Raw genomic sequence first — 20,155 nt, forward strand, 5'->3', positions numbered from 1 at the left:
AATAGAAGGGGAACATGAAAGAGGGGTAGCATAGTTTGGATTATTTCATCTAATTTTACAAGCAGTTCCATTGATTATTATTGATTCCTGCTAGAAAATATTTTTTGAGATACATGCACAACCTTTAACAAACAAACAGGAAAAAGTGTCACTCCCTCAATTTAATTTGTTTCTCTTAGCTTTGCTTTTCATTTTTTTTTAAAGACTCAAAATCTTCCGATTAAAGTATCATGTATAAGCCCCTTAAATTTTTATGATGAAAGTTAAACATTGTTTTTTTGAAACAGATGAAAAAACCAAGAAGGGAGTATTGTTATTAGAATCGATGCCATGTTAATATCGGGGTGAAAAGATTTTGCATAATCAGAAATCCACCAATATGACATATGAGCTAATCCAATCTTATTGGTTTAATTATTTCTAATGCGTTAAAAATATTAATTATACTACACAGCACAAACAAGGACTAGTATAGTAGAAACGATGGCATTTTATAATTTTGACGGAAAATAAATCAACCTACTTGTTCACGTATCGAAGGTATAACGTTCAAATTACAGTAATCTGTATTGGTGGGGAACATCGTTGTGCAGAAAATGACAAGAATTTCCCAAAATAAAAAGGCATATTATACACAAGTGATGATATTTCCTACTATCGCATTTGACAAAATTGAGAAAGCAAATGAAGTATCGAACTCAAAAATTGGCGGCTAGAAAATAAATTGCCAATTATCATAACAAAAGGCAACAAAACTAGCCTCTTCCTATAAAGACGAAAAGTCCCCTCTTATTTCGTACAGCTTCTACGAACAATGAATTTATAGTTGACATAGAAATAGACAGTAAGTGGGTAAAAGCCAATAGCGATCAGCTCAGCAAAACATTGCCCATGACAAAAAATAGTAGCACTCCACTGCACCAGAGACGGGTTTTGCAATGATGGTGGAGAGAGCAAATAAATTCACTCGTGAATGATCAAACCCTGCATCTATTGAGTCTCTTATACACCTACTGTTGGATAAATACCAGCATTATGCCCACCACCGTTTGAATCTGCGCCACCATACATTGGTAACTGTAGCTCACCTGAATGGGATGCATTGCGCAATCTAGAGCTCTTTGGAGAACCGGTATGTGAACCAGTTGAGCCACTGCTTGTAGTGTACATTGATGATGATGGAAGCCCGTGAATCTTTGGAAGGCCTGTCAGATCAGTACCCAAGCTATAACCCCTTTCAACTGTCTCAGCATCAAGTGGTAACTCCTCCAATGTCTGCGAACCAGAAAACATTAGTTCCAGCGGAATGGTACTCTGTAAGTGAAGTCATAAGCCAAGGAAACCTAGAGAATGATGACAAACATAACATTCTGGCAGAACTGATTTCATGAGTACAATGAAAATGAGAACATTAGGAGTTCATGTTGTGATACTTCTTCCCAACTTGAACAAACTTTTCTCCTTAGTTCCTAAATAAAGCTTAAAATAAGATTCTAGTTATCAAAGCCATTAACATTCTATCATAAAGCTTAGTGTAGTGAGCCTTGAAATGTATATATATGCAAAAATATACTCAAGAGTGAAAATGGTAGTGATTTGACCTTGAAAGCTTGCTGAAGAACACGAAGTGTCTCACGTGTACGCTTTCTCTTCATGGCTATCTCATCAGGTTCTTGCAACATTTCTTCGAGGAGGTTTTCTCTGCAACAAAATAACAAGCACTACTGATAAGAACTACGAGTACAGGAAAAATGTGTAGCACTTGATTGGCTGAGCAGCCAGGTGCTAGAAACAACATACAAGTACATAAGCACATAAAACTCATGCTGCTAAGCCAATGAAGGATCAATTAGCCACTATAGCCCACTATCCTGGCAAAGTATCTTGGTAAAAAAGATATTCCACTTCCAATACCTGTAGAGTTTCTTGATGAACACATTGTGAAGATCTCTTTTGGTGTGATTTACCTGGAGAAAGGATTAAAACCATTTTTGTCAACAATATAGAAATCGAAAATGATCACATTAGCATTCTTACTAAAAAAAATTGAAAACACAACACCCAGAGTCTAAATGAAGTTAACAGACACCAGATACCATTTCCCTCATATTGGCTAATTAGAAAAAATTATCAACAGAAAGTAGTTGACAGTTCCAACAATACAGAAATTTTCACCAGATAAAATAAAGAACTTCACAATTTTCACAAAATCAGCAATTGAAGAAATACACTTGACAGATCGACACTATGACACAATATTAAGTTAGCTGAAGGTAGAATAGAGAAAGTTACTTTCCCCAGATAAAAGTTAGCCTCTGAACTGTTAGCAGAAAACCAAACAGTGCCACTATTCCCCTGTGCTTTAAGAAAATAAAAGAAAGCAGATTACTGTGCTTGTTTCATTTATTCTGTCCCCAGGTTGTCTAAAATCCCATGTTGGCATATTACTACATATTCTAGGGTCAGTGTCTTCTAGTGCTGAAAATTCTAACTGAAAGAGAACATCCTTAAGAAGGAAATAAGAGAACACAACGAGATGGGAAGAACTTCTATTATCATTAAATCAGAACATAGAAAGTGCTAGAAGAGTAGATTTAGGAATCCTCAAGACTGCCAATAAATGGAGAACCCCTAAGCATAAGTCCATTGAAAGGCCACTCGCATAGAGGTCAAAAACATGAAAGCATGAAATATGTGAAGGACCAAGTCATTTCTATTCAGAATTACCAGAAAATGCATGATTGCTTTAGGTACTGAGTCTTCAATATTCTTCCTGACAACGTCATAGTATGACCGCAATAACAGTTTTGTAATGGCAATTTCAATAGTTTCCTGATCTGAATGAGTTTCTGAAGGCCTCAAGACACTTGGGGGCTTCAAGCAGAACACATAGAGATGTCATGTTTAATTTAATCACCAACCTAATCTATAAAGTAATCATACGGCAGAGAGGGCCTTCAAAACTGATACCTCTCTCAAGTGGATCATTGAGAAAGCATGATCCATGCTCAGTGCAGTATCACTGAATGGCTTGTTAATGAAATTGTCTTTTACAGATGCACGATTGTCCGAGCCACCAAATATTGATGATATTCCCCAACTTGAACCAACATTTGATCCTAATGAAGAGATATATCAGCAATGCCTTGGCAATAACACCGAGCAAACAAAATATTTTGTAAAGATTATAAGGAGAAGGACATCAATGCATAATACAAGCAACATAAAAGTTCATGGAGTTTTTGAGCTTAAGTGTACCACAAGGTACTTAAGTAAGGACTTCTTCATAAAGCCGCATTTGGCAAATGGCTAATCCTTGTATACAATATTCAACTTGTGAAAATAACTAATAACTCATTTAATAGTTATTTTTGTTACCAATTCTCAAAAAATAACCAATTAATTATGTACTTCCAATTAACAAACATGTGGCATAAATGAACACATCATGTATCGCCAGATGGAAACACACCTGATGCTGTAGTTTTCTCAACTTCTGGAGCAGGCCGAACAACCTGTTCCCAGTCAAAAAAGAACACTAATCAGTGTAATTAACTTCAGTGTCTTGCACTTGAAATTTGAAAGCTGTGCAATGTTGATCAGGGAGACGATGAAGAAACTAAACTTGATGCAGAAAAGGCCAACCTGATCAGGGACAAAACCACCAACTGATCTGGCAAGTATAGCACGTGATTTTAGACTTCTTTCAGAGGTTGGTGCTTTTTCTAAATCTACGCCATCCTGAATAGCAATAAGCAAAAAAATTAAAATTAAAATATCAGTATGATATATTTTTTTCTTTTGATAAGGTCAGTATGATATAATTTGCAAGACCAATTGCAAAAGTATATAAACAGCAAATGAAAATTTTACTTTCTGCCTCGGATTAGGTGCAGCAATCCTAGAGGACTTGACCTGCTGTAATGCCATCTCATGAGCTTTAGTCCCACCAATAAAATTTGGATGTGAAGTATTTATGTAATCCATCTGCAACAGAAAAACAATTAAGTTGAACAATATACAAACTTAAACAGCAAAAGAGTCCTAAGAATTTTAGTGATTTGCTAAAGCAATTCACGAACTTTTACATCAAGATGCTTTTGGCAACGATCAAATGAGCTAGTTTTTATCTGAGATGTCAGCTGAGCATAGACCCTGATACCATTAGTTAATTACAACTGCAGGGCAATACAGCTATTGTAAAATTTGATTGTGATATGTACAGAAAAAACAAATTGAAATTCTAGCACAATATTTCACAAATAGTTGGCACTTATCAATCAACTCAATAAACTTGAACACCAAATGTGTTTATTGTGTTAGGTATAAGCAAAACCAAACAAAACACCCAACATTTTGACATACCTCCATCTCAATAAGGTGTCCAATCATTACTTCTGAAGGTCCCAGTCCTTCACGCAAAAAATTTCCAATAACCTCATCCATGCGCTTTCTCAAAATTGGAAAACGTTGCAACTCATTGACCATACAACGATGGCTCATCTACGAAGAAATCATTCAAGTTAGAACAGCAATTATAAAAATGCATAACAAGAATAAGAAGGTTGTCAACATTGGCCTACTTTAACCAGCTCATCATATATAAATCGTGCACATTGAAAACTCGGGTCCATTAATCGTGCTATTTGCCTTCGGATGAGAACTTCAAAAGGGACCTGCATATTTACACAATAATTACGATGCGACCAACCAATTGTCATAAACACTACAGGAATTATTCAATAAAGCGTTGAAATATTTGCTCAAAAGCAATGAACAGGTTAAATCCTTTGGAGTTACCTCTGGCACAAATAATGCAGATTTGGCACCGGTTGCATTTTGAATGGCAGTTCGGATGTCATCATCGCTTAAATCTTCACAAGGATCAACTTCCTGCAGGAGAAAGAGAAATCTGATTTGGTAAGCAACTAAACCTAGGTTATACATTCCAATTATACACATCAACATACTAATTATGCAAAGTTACTGAAAAGTTCTTTTGTCTGTCATTCACAATTTTTACAGCCTTGAAGATTTAGAATACTTGTATGTGAAACCTTATTGTAAAAAATTGTGGTTTATCGACGGAAGGAGCTAGTCGATAAAAGACTATTCAAAATGGAAGATAGATTTCAATTATGCCACTATGTACGTGGATGAAAACCAGGACAATAGATGAATGGCTTATGTACATGTGCACCACAACCTTAGCAACAATTTATGAAGACCTTACTGATAAAAAAGTTAATGCCCAATAAAAGCATTATAAGCCATTCAGAGTTGACCATACCAATGAAAGCATACATACTAGCTATCTATTGACAAAATAGCATCAGTATCATTTATCTGAAAACATGAGCAAGTCTACAGATGAATTTCAGTTCTCCAAGCAATAAAAGAATAAAGTAGGCATTGCAATATGAAACTTCACGAAACTTTTACCCATAAAAAAAAGTTAATATGAAAAGAAGTAGACCTCCAAGCTTTTCACAAATATGTTCTGAAAAATGTAATGAATCCTTGCTCCACCAGAAAGCTCAGAAGTTGACATTTCTTCATTTTTGCCTTCTATCATTGAAGAGAATGCTGCTCTCGACCCAAGGAAAAAACCAAAAAATACAAACTGGTAATAAGGTTAGGAAGTGTAAATGGTCAATTAATATGAAATTTATACTAGAAAGCAACATAAGATATAGGAGATCAAATCCAGTAGAGGACTACTATCAAATATTGCAAGGTTTAGGCCACATTACCTTCACTGTACTTGGAAAGAATGTTCAGAAGGAGAGCACCCATACCAGCCTAGATTCATCGGATTAGTACAATGATGTCAATAAATAGTTCAAAAACACTAGCTGAGCAACTACAATAAATCTAGCAGAAAGAAACCCTCCAGAGCTCAACAATTGGTAGTACTATGACAACAAACTCCCCAGAACTTCAGTCCAGTGCTTATTAAAGCATAGGGAAGACAAAATAAGTTACCTTTGACTCGGTGATCTCCCCATAGCTAGCATGTTCCTTTGCGACAGACACAAGTCCAGCACTAATGCGTGATTTCAATCCTGGAAGGAGTTTTTTGATGTGTTGCACCAAAATCTGCATTAAACAATGAAATTCATGTTAATAGTATCTGATTCCAAAGCAACAAGATGTCCCATCCGCAACTGGAAAGCAAACAGCACGCTTGGAAAATTTGCATTTCCTTTGGAACAGGACAATGGGATTGGGCTGAAGGTGGGTGATAGCCAATCATCCAATTGATGTGGAAAACACTAATAACACAACAGGTATCTGTTGCACAAATGCAAGTTAAAATAGGTGCAACAGTAAACAGGAAAGACAGCCTTAACATGTCATTAGAGAAAATATCCCCATATACAAGAAAATAACAAGGAAGATATTACTCTCATCCAAAAAACAGCAAGGTATGCATTAGAGACCAGATTGACACATACAGAACATGACCATCGAATTTGTCAGAAAGAGCGTCCAGATTATGATGTTTATTTTCAAGAAAAAATAAACTGCTTGGTAAATCCCTGATCACAGATGCTGGAAACCAAAAAAAGAAGGTAAAAACACAGGCCACTACATGTACAAAAGTTCATATTGTGCTTCTCGTGTGCCATAACATGATCACTGTGTTTAAAAAAAAAAAAAGGTTTTTTACAACCAGCAGTGACAAGGTAAGCATGTCTAAGTATAACTCAAAACATGAGCAAAGCACCTTTTTTTTTTTTTGAATTCAACGTGTCAATTACATTTGAAAATGCAAAAATAACTGTAGAGGATGAAACTTATAATTTATTAATTGATTTGGAGATACTTCTATAATGACTGAAAAATAATAAATATAATGTTTGACATTGTTATTGTGGTTCACATTTTTTATAAATATTTAGTCCCACAAGGATGTAATGCGAGCAATGTGGCAACCCAATAAAAGAAGAATCACTGTTACTTTGACCAGCATAGATTACCTGGTTCAACTTTTTAGCCAATTGAGGTACACCACAGCGATCAGCAAGATCACTATATACCTTCGAGAAAAAATAGATAAAGCAGAAGATTGTTAACGGACGTAGACATGAAATCAACTACATAAGAGATGGTAGAAAACATACAGGACGGTTGCGGAAGAACTTCTCCTCAGCTACAAGTGCATCCTTAATACTCCGATTCATCGTAATATCCTGTTTTGCATAATTGAGCTATAGGATTAAAGACTTATAAAGCAATATACGTATATTTCTGAATCTGTGCGCACAGATACTGTTGCTCATATGTAGCACACTGTTATCTTGTTACCCAATGGTTTTCTCTCTGATAAACAAAATCCTTACCTTGTACTTGGATAAACTAATAAATCCAGACTACTACAAGCAGTACACAAGTAGGTTTGTTGTATAATATGCACTGGCTGCTAAGATTTTCCGCAGTTGAATACAATTTTAGAGATTTCGAATTTCTTTCACTACTATAAAGTTGCAGTGGATCTTAACACTCGTTCTGGTTCTCAATGGCTATAACTTTCTCTTTTCATCCATCTGTCCTTTTATAGGGTGCCATAATATCTCAGACTCCTCTTTTGGCAATAAAAGAAAGAGTGCAGAGAGGAATCATAAAGCTTGAACAGTTTACTACCTCTATTGACCCATCATAGACTTGATTGTAGATACTTCCTTGTATATTTTGGTTATGGTGCCCTATTAGTGTTTTAAATTATCCTTAAAATAATTGTAATGTATAAGGATTCAAAATAAAACATTGTCTTGGGGTATCAATAAAGATTACTTTTTGTGCTAAAAAAGAAAATCACACAACAAATAAAAAGTTAGCAGCCAAATACCAATTTAGCACCCAAGATATTTAGAGGGAAACAACCTGAAATGTATCCCATTATCCAGACATGAAGGTAAATATGCAATCTATCGCACAGTATTTGAAAAATAAGTATTGCCAGCGCAACAGAATTTCTTGTCCGAAAGAAGTTGTTGCAAGATGACCACAAAAATGATCAAAACCACATATGTCTAAAGGTAGTTAAAATTTAGTCAGAATAAAATAGAAATAAATAAACAGAACACTCCCAAGAAAAGAGAACTTGGTAGAGGTGCCTCTCAGAGACCTAAAGACTATAGATATCCATGAAGAAAGTGGACAATTTTTCATTTTTGGTTCTACACCCTTCACAACATACCTACGAAGAATAAATGATTTTTAAAAGAAACATGGTAACCTCATATACAACTCCAAAACATACATATGATTCAAATGAGGCAAACTCAAGAAATAAACAAAAACTCGTGAAAAACAATATCCTCCACCAGATGTGTAGCTGGATGTATTACCTCCTAAAAGAAAAGGTAAAAAGAAAAAATGGATGTATTACCTCCTGATTACGATTCACTATTCCAACATAACCAAGGCGAAGGGGAATCACTTTTCCAAGTAAAAAGTTACGAGCATCAGTACCCCTATCCATGATGTCCAACTGTGAAAACAATGGAAACACGACCACTTCAAAACAATTCGGAGAAATAATATTATCAACATAAGGATGAAATTGATGTCCTTTCACACTGACCTTTGTGATGACGCCAATAGTTCGATAACCTGCAAGAAGAATCTCTCATGTAAGAAAGCACCTAAAAAGCAAGTAAACTCCCTGGCGTAGAATATATTGTTGCAACATACCATCAGGGTCAGCATTCCCAGCAATCTGAAGAGCATCTGAGTTGGCTAAGTCTGAATTGGCTGGTGTTACAGCCAATATTAAGCAGCTTGGGACCTTAATATACGACATGATCATAGTTCTGATCCGAGCTTCAATATCAGAGGGTTGATCACCAACAGGCACCTTTGTTATGCCAGGCAAATCCACTAGAGTAATATCAAGAACATTTGGTGAGTAAATTTTCAACCGTATCTGCTTGTCCGAGACACCTTTATTTCCTCCTGCTTCCCTTTCTGTCTCCGCCTAATACCAATGATGGAAGATAGGCAGTTAGAAAAGAGAATAAATACTGAAATTTCAATACTGAAATTTCAAGGAAAAGAAACCACGTGATCAATAACTGAGATTGCATTATGTTGAGTGTCCTTCCCTCATGCAATCCATCTACTAGAAGTTACTATGCATATATTTCCATATCAAAATCCATGATCAGCCTAATAACTATCTCTTTTTTCCCCTGGATTTGATGTGGATTATTTGGATGGAGAGAAATAACAGGGCTTTTGAAGGGGAAGAAATGAGTTTTGAGCATTTGAGTAGTATTCTTCAGTCTCTTATTTATTTTTATTTTTGGTATAAAGGATTGGGTGTCTTTTGTAGAGGACCATGTCTTCTGTAAAAAAAGAAAATCTTGGTTAACCATAATTGATGCACAGACAAGCCAATAATCTTTCAATCAGAACTACTGTTTCTCCTTGCTCATGCTATCTTTAGAATACAGCTTACCATATAGATATTGTATATATTGCAATGGGGGTAGAGCATTGTACAAAAAAGGAGTGTCTACATGTAACCACTTAATTAGTGGGAGAAGTGTACAAATGAGATGCCAATTCACTGTATAACAATCTAAGATGAGTTTGTCAGGGCGTGTGTACTATAACATCTAACCAATAATACCATCATAACTAGCATGAAATTAATAAATGTACATATATTGCAGTAGTTATAACCCAATGCATAGGCTGATTCAGTATATGAGGCTAGTTAGTACTTAGGAGTTTAGGGCTTGAAACATAATATGCCCTATTCAATCAAACTAACTAGTTTCCTATAGGAAAGAGCATATATATGCTAAGAAAATGAATAAAGTTACATAAATTGCAGTACACCCAGTTTAAACTCATTAACTCGTTATTGCAAATCAAGAAATACCTGAATCTCCCAACGAATTTCATTAAAATCATAGAAACGTTTCTCAGGAAGGTGCAAGAACTCTCCGTATTCCTCATCAGAATTATGCTTAAGGAGCTGTAGAACAAGAGGTCGCCTAGTACATATATCAGACCCTCTAGGCAAGAAATCTCGACCTACAAGCGCCTCAAGAACACTTGATTTGCCACTACTTTGACTCCCTACAACAGCAACCTGTGGCAGCTCAATCGTGGATTGACTTCCTAGCTGTGCGAATATATCTTGTAGCTTGTTCACTATAGGTATTACTGAATGACCCAATGACGCCGCCGACGCCGCATCGGGAGAGTTTGACGGTGATATTTCTTCCGCCATGTTAAATTCTAGAATACTATACAAGATCACCGGAGATTGACGATTGTAAAACCCTATAAGCGAATAAGGAAAGGTCTCATGGATTGCGTAGAAAAGAAAGCGGAAATCTGTCTTACTGCCCAAGAAACAAAGCGAGAATCGTTACTCGTTTTCCCCAAATTGAGTATTGTGGTTATCATGTCTGAAATGTATGTTTAAAACCTTATTTTATTTTTTTATATATTATATTCTTGATATTTATTACTGGTTTTATTTCCATTTGCGAGGGAGGAAGACATCTAACTTTCTGAATTTCATAATTACTTTGTCTTTATATCAAATATAAATATTTATTTAATTTAAAAAATGTATTATGTTTTTGCTATTCTTAATAGTAAAAATAAAAATTAAATTTAGAATTTTAAAATATCATTAAGTAAATTAGTTAGCAAATAATGTTTTTAATAAAGTATTTTTTTTAAAAAAATATCGTATCAAACTAAAATGAGTTAAATAATATCGAATTTCGGTAGTAATAATTAATTCTATTTTGTTACTTTTTAGAAAACAATGAGTTATTTTTTATTTAAAATATAATTTATTTATTTTAGATGAAAATACTTATCTTGAGTAATATAAAATGTTGATATAGAATTCAAAAAAAAAATCAAATAAAATCTTGATAGCGCATGAATTCATGTTTAAGTTGATAAAAGTAATTTTTAAAATTTACTAATCAAATAAAAGTTATAAAAAAAAAATAATAGATTTTAAAAGTCTAATCAAATATTTATTTCTAGTGTGTTAGGTTAATTGTGATTCATTGCAAACAATAGATAGAACAAAAATAGTATGATATGCTAGTTAATAAAATCTAAACAATGCAATTACAATTCACATTATCAATTGCATTGATTTAAGACTTTAAGTTAATCTTAAACACTTGTGATCAATTCTAGTTCTAAAAAATGAGTTGGTTTTTATTTATTTATTTTAGATAATTGAGGTGTTTAACTTAGTTTTAGAGGAAATAGATATTTCTTGAGTAATATCAGAAGTTGATTTTTAGAATCCAAAAAAAATATCAAATAAAATTTTGATAGTGCATAAATTCATGTTCTAATCGATAAAAGTAATTTTTTAAATTTATTAATCAAATAAAAGTTATAAAAAAATTAAAAAGTCTAATCAAATATTTATTTCTTATTAGTGATGGTATGCTATCTAAATCTAAACAATGCAATTACAATTCACATTATTAATTACACTGGTTTAAGACTTTAAGTTAATCTTAAACACTTGTGATTAATTCTAATTTCTAAAAATTTGAAAATACTCATTAAACAACTACACATAGTTGTCATATTTTGTTTATTTTTTACGTCTCTAATTCTGCCTTTAAGCCCCAACACCAATAGTAATTCCTCTTATGTTATACCAAATTAAATTAAGTTAATGTGACCCCTATAGTAATTCCTCTTCTGTACATATCAAATAGTTGAATTTTCATTTTTACAATAAAACGAGCTAAACAAAAATAGTTTCAAAAGTAGAATTATATATATATATATATATATATATATATATATATATATATCAAAAATTATGCTGACAAATTTCATCACTATATAATATAAATTTTATAAAAATATATTTAATAGTTTAGTAACCTTTATTCAATCACTAATTTTGTTGCCCAATATTAGTTAAAATTTTCACCCCTACTTTGTTACTAAATCCGTAGAAAAAATAAAGTGGCAAAATTTCGCGCTAATATTTAATGACGAATTAAATATTCTGTTGTGCATCTGTTGCTATATTATAAATNTATATATATATGAAAAAAAAATTGATGAACTACGCACACCAAATTTTCATATCGTTAAGATACGTAGCCAACCCTTTTTGAATTCGGTGATCTTTATTAGAAAATAAGAAAAAAGCGAAAAATAGAAAGCTTTAATCTTTATCAAAAATAATTTATTCTTACTTTTCTTTTAATAAAATTTAAAAAAAAAAAGACTAACTAAAGGATTTTATTTCGAAGCACTAAAAAATATAGTTATTGTGTTTTAGAAAAAAATATGTAAAGATCTTATTCACTTCTCAAGTATATTGCGTACGCAATTTCAAACTGATTTGATCAATGCATTAGCAAATCACTTTTTTTTTCTTTTTTTTATAAAAAACTAATAATTAAAAATATCTAACCCTAACAAACTTTATCATCTATGCACATAGTTTAATTAAGGTAGTTTAAGTTGTCATCTCATTCCTCCAATACAAGGTCAAGGGGGGGGGGGGGGGAATGACTCACAAAGATGAAAATGAATCGAACAATGATGATGTTCAGAATCATATGATGTCACAGGAAACAGTGTTAATCGAAGAGGTAAGGATACTAAAACCTCATTTGTTTGCACTTAAGGGAGGTTTGAATCTTAATCATTCAGATTCAGCCTATTAAGTACGTGTGATTGAATCTGAATCATTCAGATTCAACCCATTAAGGTCATTTGTTTTATTTTTTAAAAAGCTTTTTAATGAATCTGAAGCGGTGTGAATGAATCAGATCTGTAGGGGACTCTTGGCAACATTCAGACTCATGTAATAAGTTGTCAAACAATAAATCATCTCTTCTCTACTTTGAGCGTGCCTTTTTATCTCATAACTAAAAACTTTCTTTCTCTCTTTTCTCAATCCAAACACCATTTTTTCCCCTCTTGAACTGGTAAGTTTTCATAAATCTTTCAAGTATTTTTTTTATATTAATGATTTTCTTGTATAGACTGTGTCAAGAACACTGTTAGTGTATTGGTGTTTATCAAGGTTTTTGAATGAAAAAAAAATAGTACTCCAAATCATGATTATTAAAACTTGTAAATTTTCTTTTTTAAATCAAAAGTGATATCTTTTGTTGAAATGAAATTAATTTAATGTTAATTTCATATGCACATTCGGATATTGAAACACAAATAACATTAATTATTTAGTGTTCAGATTTAGAGACCACGTCTTAATATTTTGATGTGTATTCAGATCAAAACAATTGAATGTTAATGCAAATCTTAATATTCAGATGTGTATTCAGATTCAAACCTCTTAATATTAATGGAAACAAATGAGACCTAAAACACCAAATGGCGGAGATGTACGAAACTTGGATGAATGGACAAGCTCCATGGTCTTCAATTCATGACTATCTAAATATAAATATGCCACCCATTTAAATAGGTAATCCAATTTATCCACTTGGATTCGATCCCTATGCTAAAGCATCCAACATAGCAAGAACTTCTACGATGCGCCATTTGAGTACACCCATGACGAGTAATCCACTCTTCGTGTCAACTGGGCCAACTAATAGTGTCCGCAACCTATAATGGAGTCAAAATTCAACAATGATCTTCCACGTAAAGTTCAATATGATCGAGATTATATATATACACATATAGAAGTAAAAAATCAAGTTATTTTTTATTTAAAATATATATAAATTTATATCCAAAAATTGAGGTGTTTGACTTTACTTTCAAGAAAATAATCGTTTCTCGAGTAATATCAAAAGTTATTTCTTTCAAAAATTTTAAAAAATGTTTTTGTTTTCAAATAAAATCTCGATCAAGCGTAAATTCATGTTCTAGTTTGATAAGTAATTTAAAAAATTTATTAGTCAAGTAAGAAGAATAGTTTTTAAAAATAAATAAATTTAGAAGTCCGGTCAAATATCTATCTGCAAATAGTTTACATCAAATACTTTATGTATTTGAAACCATTTAAATGATTTAACACTGTGTTACCCTTTATAATCTCTTGAGAATTGTTTATTTTGACCCTTAAATTTTGTAAAGTAAAACAGAAGAAATTTCTTCCATAAGACTGATGACTTAAATACATTATACATCCATTATTCATCGATGCCCAACAATTATACTCTTTTACTTCTTCATCAGTTTTTTTTTTAAAAAAAATTGATAGTAAATATAATTCTAATTTCTTAAAGTGACAATTTTCTTAAGCTAAAATGACTACTAATTTGGAGCGGGGAGTGAACAATTAAAGATTAGAAATAGAGAAAGTGCTTTTAATGTCATGATAATTATTACAATATAGAAATGCGGAATAAAACTATAGAAGAAACTCTAAAATTAAGAATAATAAAATGAAAGAATAGAAAGTTAGACACAAGAAAATAAAATTATTTCCTACATTTACTTTTACTATTTGTTATAATTTGACTTGACACATTTACTAACAACAACAAATAAAAATGTTGATTTCAACTGATACACGTAGATGTATCGGCTAAGAAGCCTGCCTATGACAAGAAAAAATATTTTATTACAATTGTTGATGATTTTTTTAATAGATTTACTTGGATTTGTCCCTTCAATGTAAAACAGAGGTATACCTCATTTTGAAAAACTTCTTAACTATAATTTAATACACAGTTTGGTGCAAAAGCTTAAACTCTTCGATCAGATAATGGTAAAAAGTTCTTTAATCTGAAATGTAGTACCTTACTTTCATCTATTGGTATTTTTCATCAAAGTTTATGTGCATACACTCTATAACAAAATTGAGTGATAAAGAAGAAGCACATGCATATATTGGAGATTAAAAATATATATATTTATTATAAAAAGATATTACAAAATAAATTTTTGATAATATTTTTAATATAAAATATATTCACATTATCAATTAAGCATTTAAAGAGAGTAATTATTCGTAAACATTTCAAATGAACGATAAAACTTTCATAAAATTAAAATATGTAGTTAAAAATGTGAATATAGATTAGGGTAGGGCGGCTTTTCATCATTTTTTCCCATCCTAGTAAGAAAGGCGTGAGATTAAAAAAACTTAATAAATGAAAAGAAACCCTTATTTTTTTTTCACCATTTTCTTCCGGAAGATTTCACCGCTTCTAACTGAAAAAGATCATGTTTCGCCGTCGCCGGAGCTCTATTGGTGTGTATTATCCATCCTTCTCTATACTTTAAGGTTATGCATTCCGATTAATTTGCTTTTTTAGGGTTTCGATGTATAGAGTATAGTATATTTGAGTATTTGGAATTGCAATTTTTTCTGTTCTTTTTGTTTTTTGATTGTATGCTTCTGGTTGCAGAGATGCAAAATATGTGACATTTTGTGCTATAAGAGAAGAGAAATGCAGTTATGAGATTAGGTTTTCATTCAATTTTGATAGCTAACTAGGAAGAGCGATTAAAATCTGATCATCTAACCAACTCTGAAAATTATAACAATAAGAACTAAATGGAAATTAAATCAAGGATGGTGTCCTATAGATGAAACTTTTTTTTAAAAACTGAAAAGCTGCTTTGTCTAAGGATTGCAATTAGCTCTTTCTTTGATGTTAACACTGTGAGACCTTTCTCACTTCCTTACAGGACCCTTCAAACTGCTGTGCGGACGAGAGGATTGTCTCGTTAAGGAGGAATGCCTCGTTAAGGATGAGTGCGGACGAGAGGATTGTCTCGTTAAGGAGGAATGCCTCGTTAAGGATGATCTTTTTGACCCCAAGTCAAATGAGGAATGCCCTGTGGAGAATGAACTTCTTGAATTCACATCAGAGGAGCTGAGTCGGTTTACCGGTCAATATTCTCCGGAGAACCTTATTGGAGTCACCGACTTAGGAAAGCTCTACCGTGGGAAAATGCCCATTGTTTCTGATCAAGGTAAAGTTTATAAGGATGTCACCGTCAAGATTCTGGTTGAGGATGAAAGGAGATTTCGTATGCTAATGCCCGCTTCTGTTAAAGTCAAAGTTCTGGCTGATGATGAAAGGGCGATTCTAATACATGACAGCAAACTGTCAAGATTGGAGGTTTGTGTCTATTTTGTGGTCATGCACCCTTTTTCTCTCGCTTCCTTACATTAATTAAGTGTTCTCTTAGTTTATGATTACTCGGAAAAATTGCTTTTGCTGGTGTAGGATGAACTAAATTTTTTGCATGCTCCAAAGATTAGGGGCAATCGCAGCTTAATGAAAGTTGTTGGATATTGTCGCAAGGAGATTGTGGGTGTTGTTTATGATCTAAATCCACTTGACACCTTGCATAACTTGATTTTTCAAGGTGCCCTTTTTACTCTCACATCTGTCTTTACTAATCTTTTATGCAGACTTCACCTGATGTATTTTCTGCTGTTAATTACATGCGCCGTAGCTATATTTGTGTTAAAACCCAGTGGCAATTGTGAATCTTTTGAGAAAAGGATCTGTAGTCATTACTCGGCCAAGTAGCTATAACCACAATAGAAACAGTGAGGAGGCATGCGATGTATCTCTTTATCCGAGAATCAGTAGGAAAGACACAGACATCCCAATCACTTTTTTGGCTTTGCTTGTTCAGATGACTTCAATTGGCTGCAGAGGGTCAAGACTGCCATTACATTAGCTCGCTTGCTTGCCTATCTGCATGATAGGAATCAATCATACCTGATTCGAAACTTGGCTCCATCCCACATAGTTGTTGACCAGGTGCAGTATCATAATTACATTTTGTTGTTTGCTTGTTGCACGTCCCATCATTATTTCTGGCCTTCGAGTCTGTTATGTTTTATTAAGGAATTCGTAAGTGACTGAAGCTTTTTTGTGTTCCCTCTCTCCAGAATTTCACCCCAGTTCTATTTGAGTTTGGTATGTTAGTTGGTGGGGTTCTGGGTACTACAGTGGATGAATCAGATATGAGGATTGGTCCTTGTGGCTACATTGATCCATTCTATAGTTACAATGATCCTGGTACGAATCGAGTTATCTTCTTCTATTTCATTGAATATTTTTTTTTGTCGTTGATGAAGTAAGAATTAAGAAATGTATTAATAATAACAAAGTATCCAGAGGACACAAGATTTACAGAAGTAGGGATAGTCAGCTCTAGGAAGGGCAAAAATAAAACTTATCATAATACAAGAGAGCTGACAAATCCAAGAATTGTTCAGGGTTATACAAAGGAGTAAGGTCAACCTAACTAAGAAGTAAGAGCAAGCATCTGCCCTTATTAAAAGTTGGTGTCTGACTTTGACCGTGTATGAACCATCCACCCCGTTACCTCATTTGAGCATGTTATTTTTCAGAAGGTTGACAGCAGTAGAAAGTAAAGAATGTTCAGAAGGAGAGCATCCAGACTAGCCTAGCTTCAGAGCATTAGCATAATAATGTCAATAAATAGTTCAGAAACACTAGCTGAACAAACTACAGTAAACCTAGCAGCAGAAAGAAATTCTCCGGGACTCAATAATTCATAATTGGTAGTATTATGACAACAAGCTCCCCAGAACTTTAGCCCAGTGCTTAGTAAAGCATAGGGAAGACAAAGAAAGTTAGTTTTGACTCCTTGACCTCCCCATATCTAGCATGCGCCTTTGTGACATACACAAGTCCAACACTAATGCATGCTTTCGATCCTGGAAGAAGTTTTTTGATAGCCCCAAAATCTGCATTAAACAAAGATTCAAGTTAATATCTGATTTCAAAGCAACAAGATATCCCATACTGCAACTAGAAAGCAAACAGCATAGATGGAAAGTTTGCATTTCCTTTGGAACAGTACTATGGTTGGGATTGGGGTCAAAGGTGGGTGATAGACAATCATCTGATTGATGTGGGACATTCTTTGCATTAGTTGCTTTTTGGCAAGTTCGTTATTCTTTTTATTTATCCTAGTGGAGTTTTTTTTTTTTTTTTGATTGGCCTAACCATGTTTATGAAATGCATTGCAGCTGCATACAGTGTAAAGTTTGATGTATATGCATTCGGTGTTTTGCTCTTTAATCTTACAAGCAAGAGAGCTCTTGACAAGGAAAAATATACAGGGACGGCAATTCATAATGGGGCCGTGAAATCCAGGCATTCATATGTCGACCTAAGTTTTCAGGATAATGCTGACTTTGATCGTCGGGATGGACGTAAAATTACAGAACTTACAAGACAGTGTATGGATGAAAAACCAAATAAACGGCCAGAAATGAAACAAGTTTTTGAGCGTCTGAAGGGCCTTAGGTGTTCCATGGCAGCATCATGGTGAGAGGGGTGTGGAGAAGAAACCAGTTGTTTCTATATAGACTAACGTGCGTCTTTTTGTGCTTGATCTTTGTCGACGACTTCCAAAATATGTTACGTTCAGATGTTTTCTTTTAGCCATCAAGTTGTCCGTTGGATTTAATATATGTTTCTGTTTACGACGTACCACAGCAAACGGCAGAATAAAATAGATTATGATCAATTCCACCGGTCAACAAAATTTAAAAACATTGCAATCAGAATCCACATTGTCAACTCCATGGTTGAAAATTAATGTTAAACGATTATGATCAATTCCACCGGTCCGTTGTTATTTGAGACACAATCAACTCTCCATTTCATTCAACCATTTTTCTTGATTTTGTGCTCAAATTCAAACATATTTTCATGTAATAATTTTCATAAAAAGGGAGGGAAAAAAGGGAATTTCGTCAATATAACAGGAAAATAAGAGAATAGAAAAATACTAAAATGGAAAATGAAAGAATTTTGCCAATTATTGTTATGCGTTTTTCAAGAAATTTAAAATTAAATAGTTAGAGCGGGGTTCAACAAAATAAATAAAATGAACACATTACTATTTCTTGAAATTTTAGTTTGAAATAAAATTATACAGTATCCCAACAAATTTAATTAAAAAAAATATTTAAATTGATTGGATGACTTTTTGGGTTAATAAAATAAAGTTTGGAGTGAATTATCAATAGTTGAGTGCTTTTTAAATTGATTGAATGACTACTAATTTGGAGCGGAGAGTGAAAAATTGAAGACTAGAAACAGAGAAAGTGCTTTTAATGTCATGATAATTATTATTACAATACAGAAATGCCGAATAAAACTGTAGAAGAAACTCTAAAATTAAGAATAATAAAATGAAAGGATAGAAAGTTAGACGCAAGAAAATAAAATTATTTCCTACACTCATTTTTACTATTTATTATAATTTGACTTGACACATTTACTAACAGTAATAAATAAAAATGAATAAAGAAAATACTCTAACTATAAAAAATAAGATAACAATGATTCTGTTAAAGTCAAAACCACTACTAAAAACATCAAACAAGCACATAAACCATAAAGATAACCTCAAAATGAATTGATTCCATCAGACATCGTCAAGCAACAAATGCCTTAGCCCCATTCTCTCAAGAGTATCACTCTTCGAATTCACATTATCTAATTAATTTCATCATAATCTAAGTATAAAGGAGTTATGGACTACAATTTATAGCTATATCTAATTATAAAAATAATTTTTTTTATTAGCAAGTTCTCAAATTTCAAGCATTTATTCTGAATCTCTTTCAAACCTCTAAAGTATTACATAATGCAAAGCTTTAAAACTCTTTATCTTGGCTTGGTGTGCATGCATCAATACTTATTAAATCCAATCAAAATTCTAAAATGAGAAACCATATGTGACGAGATCTTATTATAATGTACTCCCTCTAAATCATATTAAGTAAATTGTCGAATTATGACACAATTTTAAAAAAATAACATTTAAAATAAAACAAAATATTATTTTTCAATATCATCCTTTTGAATATTTTTAAATTATTCTCCTAATAAATCAAGTAGTTAATAATATCATCAAAAAGAACCAAAGAAGGCTAAGTATGAAAAAGAAAATTGCATAATTTTCTTGAATCTTAAAATATTTTCGGTTTCATTTGCTTTAAGACTATTGACTCGATATTTTATATTGCAAACTATTTTTTAGTTAAACTTGATAGATTATCTTTTTGTCAAATGTTTTTATAATTTTATGACATTACATTTATAATATTAATTTTTTTTGTCAGACATGCATTTCATGATGTTATAGAAATTTCTATTTTTAATTTTTATGATTAATTTAATTAAAATATACTAAT

General features: G+C 32.7%; 2 protein-coding genes across 3 annotated transcripts; one reads left to right on the plus strand and one right to left on the minus strand.

The window, feature by feature from the left end:
• Positions 1-590: 590 nt before the first annotated feature.
• Positions 591-10,249, minus strand: LOC107008072 (dynamin-related protein 3B-like). The gene is made up of 20 exons (XM_015206978.2): positions 9,896-10,249; positions 8,701-8,983; positions 8,591-8,619; positions 8,396-8,497; positions 7,128-7,196; positions 6,984-7,043; positions 5,986-6,099; positions 5,754-5,802; positions 5,477-5,586; positions 4,801-4,893; positions 4,584-4,676; positions 4,366-4,503; positions 3,874-3,987; positions 3,646-3,741; positions 3,473-3,515; positions 2,971-3,119; positions 2,728-2,874; positions 1,915-1,967; positions 1,602-1,701; positions 591-1,275 (listed from the first exon to the last, which is right to left on the minus strand). The coding sequence occupies exons 1-20, from the start codon at positions 10,247-10,249 to the stop codon at positions 1,003-1,005; spliced, it is 2,469 nt and encodes an 822-aa protein (XP_015062464.1). The 3' UTR covers positions 591-1,002.
• A 4,798-nt stretch (positions 10,250-15,047) lies between these two features.
• On the plus strand, positions 15,048-18,440 carry LOC107008469 (probable serine/threonine-protein kinase PBL11). Of its 2 annotated transcripts, none has more exons than XM_015207518.2 (6): positions 15,048-15,202; positions 15,643-16,079; positions 16,188-16,329; positions 16,606-16,733; positions 16,865-16,994; positions 17,975-18,440. In XM_015207518.2, exons 1-6 carry the CDS (start codon positions 15,175-15,177, stop codon positions 18,277-18,279), a joined length of 1,170 nt encoding a protein of 389 aa, XP_015063004.1. In that variant the 5' UTR covers positions 15,048-15,174; the 3' UTR covers positions 18,280-18,440. The 2 variants fall into 2 exon arrangements, with proteins under 2 accessions (XP_015063004.1, XP_015063005.1); XM_015207519.2 differs by having other exon boundaries at positions 16,218-16,329.
• Positions 18,441-20,155: the final 1,715 nt, after the last annotated feature.

This window comes from Solanum pennellii, chromosome 1 (assembly GCF_001406875.1).
Source record: "Solanum pennellii chromosome 1, SPENNV200".
Lineage (NCBI taxonomy): Eukaryota > Viridiplantae > Streptophyta > Magnoliopsida > Solanales > Solanaceae > Solanum > Solanum pennellii.